This window comes from Monomorium pharaonis, unplaced genomic scaffold (assembly GCF_013373865.1).
Source record: "Monomorium pharaonis isolate MP-MQ-018 unplaced genomic scaffold, ASM1337386v2 scaffold_169, whole genome shotgun sequence".
Classification (NCBI taxonomy): Eukaryota; Metazoa; Arthropoda; class Insecta; order Hymenoptera; family Formicidae; genus Monomorium; species Monomorium pharaonis.
This window is the reverse complement of record NW_023415438.1, coordinates 6382-11000: the sequence shown is the minus strand read 5'-3', so window position 1 is coordinate 11000 and position 4619 is coordinate 6382. Positions and strand designations below refer to the sequence as shown.

Genomic DNA, 4619 nt, shown 5'->3' with positions numbered 1-4619 from the left:
GAGTCAGCAAAAAGAGGCATGGGCAAACCTAAAGTTTTATGTGTTGTTTTTCCATTCGGTAGTAACGTTGCAGCGAAACCAGTGAAAGCCATTGTACTAACAACTTTGTTTTGAGACTTGAGTAAATAGTAATATAATATAATGTTGTATAAACAAAAATTTTACCTGAATCTCCAGGTAATGTATAAACCGTCAATGTATAAACCGTCAATGTATAAACATTTTAATTGTTGACCATCAGTTTTTTCTAAAAGAGTTAAAACATAATCAACAATTATTTTTTGGTCATGATTTAACTGACTGTATTGTTGTTCACCAAGTAAGACTTCTTTTTTCAATTGTTTGGCATGTTCTTTTTCATATTCAATCGTTATTTGTTCCATTTCTGGAAATTGTGAAAGTTCCCAATCTTCTTTGCAAAGTAATTGACCAATTTGAATATAAGCTTTTCTTATCCCAGTGACTCGTCCAAATTGTCGTATGTAATCTTCTGACATTGCAACTTGAAATTCATCCCACAATTCTTTTGAATGCCCTGGTTGGCAATGTATTAATATTCGAACAAAAAGTAACCTAAGTTGTCTTGGCATCATCCAAATAGAAGCTTCGTTTATTGCACATTTCCATTCTTCATTATCTTCAATTAAGCCTAAAGCTAAACATGAAGAAGTAAACGTTTGATGTAATTCACCATTGACTGTTTTTAAGTCATTATAGCATGTTGTTCCTTTAACATTCAATAAAAGAATACGTAAATGAAATAATTCGATTTCAATTGGGCTAACTGAGTACATGCGTCCAATATAGTTAAAATGACATTGACGTTTTTTCCAACGATAAATTTGTTTTCCGTTAAATGTTACCTTTTTAAATACAAAATATAAAGGTATATCTGTATATACATACTGACGTGCATCAACATTTCGTTTATTTTATTTAAAATAATCCATTAACATTGTTATACGATCTAAAGCAGATTGTAAATCTTGTTTATTTGAATTATTAGATATAATAACATTCTGTTCATTTGGCAAATGTACAGATAGACGAATAATAGCATGACTCTTCTCTTGTAATGTTTTACCTACAAACGCCAGTAAGCTTCAACTGGTCCTACATAGCGTGCTTCAATAAAATCTTTGATTTCGTCATGAACAATTTCTACATTATTCACATCTTGTTCTATAACTACAGATGCTGCATCGTGACCTTTGTAAATATATTTGTATAAATACTTTATTGACTTAATACTTGAAACAACTTCAACATTAATATGACAATTAAAAATTTGTGATAATATGGGACAATAAGGAACAAACCGATTATCTACTACAAATTCTTCGGGTTTCTCATACAAAATGCCAGTGTCTCTTCGACGATATTGTGGATAACCATTTTCATCCATAGTTGTTTCTTCGTGAAAGGATTTTGGAAAATGTTTTGAACATTTTCCATTTATCATACACCAATCACCATATGGTCCATGAATCATATTCTTCATGACAATTTCATGTAAATTTTTATCAATAGCAGGATCGGGAATTTCAGCAGAAATATATTTATCAACAGTTTCCAAATTAGTAATTTTGCAATTTTGTTTCATAGTTATTAACATATGTATGTGCGGCAAACTGCGTTTCTGAAATTCGATTACATAAACAAATGCTTTTACTTCACCAAAAAATTTCTGTTGAACAATCAAATCTATCAAATTATTTTTTTTATATCAAAAATTCTAGCGCAAATATCAGGTCTATCATTAAGTTGTTGATTTGGAAGCAAATTTTCTTTAATTTCAAGCCAATTTGGATTACAAGTCATTGTAATAAAAATATCTGGTTTACCATATTTGCGAACAATAGTCATCGCATCTTGATAATTTTGCATCATATTTCTAGATGAACCAATAAATGTAGAAGGAAGTATTATTACACGTCCAATATAAACATTAGTATCAGCCACTTTTTTTCTAAATAGTCAATCAGTCCTTGGTGCTTTTCCACTCTCAAATGTTTTTGATTTACTTTACACCAATTAATTCTATCTTTTTCTATTTTTACATAGCTATCAACAAGCCATTGTTGAAATAGCCGTTTACCTATTAAAAAAACATTGACATTATTACATACAGCCATTCGGTATTGAACATACATGGATCTAGTTACACGTTTTCCATCCGATTTGTTTAATATTATCATGCCAACCTTGTGTACCATATGGATAATACATTGGATAAATCCAAGGTTCAACGTTTGGATCCATACTAACGTATTTTAAAGTTTTATCACATTTGTTTCTAATTGTAACATAACAATCAGGAATATTTCCATCTGCAGTAGTTGAAAATATTGCAGCAACTTTATTAATTTTTTGAACATTATATCTTCCACGATCAATGCCTGTTTTTTTATTTAAAAATCCTATTTTTAAATTAGGTATATTTAAACCTAAACTTTTTTGATTAAGTATTTCTTCGTGCATCATTTGATATGATTGAGCAAATATATTATTATTACGAATAATGTCATCTAATGTACGCAATAACTCTTCATGAAGATTTGTATTTACATTTAAACGGCATTCTGTAGCTTCGTTAGCGTCAAGAATAAAAAGCTGTCCATAACTTGATTGCTCATTTATAGCAGGATATAATGCAGTATTAATTTGGTAATAAATTTAACCTTGAATTTTGAAACAATAAGGTCCTCGTTTTTATGCATTAAAATTAACCAAATTAGCATTAAGAGATGCAAAAGAAAATGCACCATTGTAACTTCTTAGGTTTTTAAAAAAACTCATTAGATTTTTTATGATTTCCCAAAAATAATTGTTGTAGTTCATTAAAAAATGTTGGTAAAGGTTCCAATATAACTTTTCCATGATTACAACTATCTTTGAATGAGTTATCTTTATTGTGAACTTTTTCAGCATGAAAATGTTTCCCTCTACAATATTGACACTCGACTTCCATTTTTTCTACATAATGTTGACTTAAATTATGATAATCTGTATTTTAAAACCCTTTGTAGTTAGCTCGAAAATTTCTAATTTTTAAATTTGTAATATTATATGTTTGCAATAATTGTTCATCAGTTCCGGACAAATTATTATTAGATAGTCCAGCCATATTGTTTGTTACATTTTCTTTTTGTGTATTTTTTTAATACAAATGATTGTTGATTACCAGTTGTAGACACATTACTATTAGATTGTTCAGCTATATTATAATCTATATTTTGAAACCCTTTGTAGTTAGCTCGAAAATTTCTGATTTTTAAATTTGTAATATTATACGTTTGCAATAATTGTTCATCAGTTTCGAACAAATTATAACTAAAATCAGTGAGTTACACGCAGAATATTCGATCGAAGTATCAAAAAATAATATTTTAACTAAAATGAGTATCTAGAAATTTTCAGCTACTCTGAAAACGCATTTTAAAGTCTATATATTGTGTCTTGATATTTTGTTCAAATATTCTGTTCATAAATGAGGGAAAATAGTCTCAATTTGACACCATATTGGTATCTTGTACTAAATTTTTCAAAAAATACCAAACGGCATTTAAAAATAGACGTTTTTAGCTATAATTTGCGCACTTGCTGCTTTTTTAATATTGAAGTATATTCTGGGCAGAGAGAGATCTCCATTTACAGAAAACGCCCTATATACACGGTGTCTCGTATAATGTATGCAATACTTAATAGAAAGATAGACGAGATTAAGGTGAACATAAAAATCTACTATAGTTTTTGGATATCTCCAATAATAGCCAAAATAATAATTTTTTAAATTGAACAAATAAGAGCGCACCGAAAGCAGCGCTAAGCCGCTCAAACCGGCAGCCAATGCTTGACACAATGAGCCGTGCTATAGCTGAAGTGGCTCAGAGGCTCGATTCTTGAATTTATTCGCAAGAGAAACGTATGCGCAAATACCCTTTCAAACAGAAAAGTTGCAAGTTTATTGGTTAAAAGCCATACAACAGCCAATAAATTTCTAACTTTTCTATAAGATCAGAATTTGCAAATACGTTTCTTTTGCGAATGAATTCAAGAATCGAGCTCCTGCACTTCTTTCGGTGCGCTCTCATTCGTACAAATTAAAAAATTCATATCTCGCTTATTATTGGAGATGTCCAAAAACTATAATAGACTTTTATGTTCACCTTTATTTTACTGTTCTTTTAGATTTTATTTTCTTTATAAAAAATAATTTTTCTCATCTTTTTGTGCATATAGGTATTTAGTACACAATATCATGTTTTTTTAGTAAAAAAACAGTTATGTAATCTTTTTATACCAATAGATTCTTTTTATTATTTTGTGCATAATATTATTAACATAAAACTACTTTCTTTATTTTTTAAAATTTTCTTTACTATCTTTTAATTTTCTTTTCTTTATATAATAAATAATTTCCTTCATTATTTTGTGCATAAAAATATTGAGATAAAATAATCAAAAAGTAAATATTTTACAAAATATTTCATAGCTTAGTTTTCTGTATAATAAAAAACATTTTGCAACATACAAATTATAAAATATTTTCTAAAATATTCATTTTTTATCATTTTATTTTTATAATTTATATTATGCACAAAATAAAAAAAAATTAA

General features: G+C 28.2%; 1 protein-coding gene across 2 annotated transcripts; it reads right to left on the bottom strand.

The window, feature by feature from the left end:
• Nucleotides 1-57: 57 nt before the first annotated feature.
• On the bottom strand, nt 58-3970 carry LOC118648093. Of its 2 annotated transcripts, none has more exons than XM_036294322.1 (2): nt 1845-3970; nt 58-1639 (listed from the first exon to the last, which is right to left on the bottom strand). In XM_036294322.1, exon 2 carries the CDS (start codon nt 792-794, stop codon nt 162-164), a length of 633 nt encoding a protein of 210 aa, XP_036150215.1. In that variant the 5' UTR covers nt 795-1639; nt 1845-3970; the 3' UTR covers nt 58-161. The 2 variants fall into 2 exon arrangements, with proteins under 2 accessions (XP_036150215.1, XP_036150216.1); XM_036294323.1 differs by having other exon boundaries at nt 327-1639.
• Between the last annotated feature and the right edge of the window lie 649 nt (nt 3971-4619).

Coding starts and splice junctions, on each gene's coding strand:
- LOC118648093 (XM_036294322.1), bottom strand. CDS start 794: ATGTACTCAGTTAGCCCAATTGAAATCGAATTATTTCATTTACGTATT.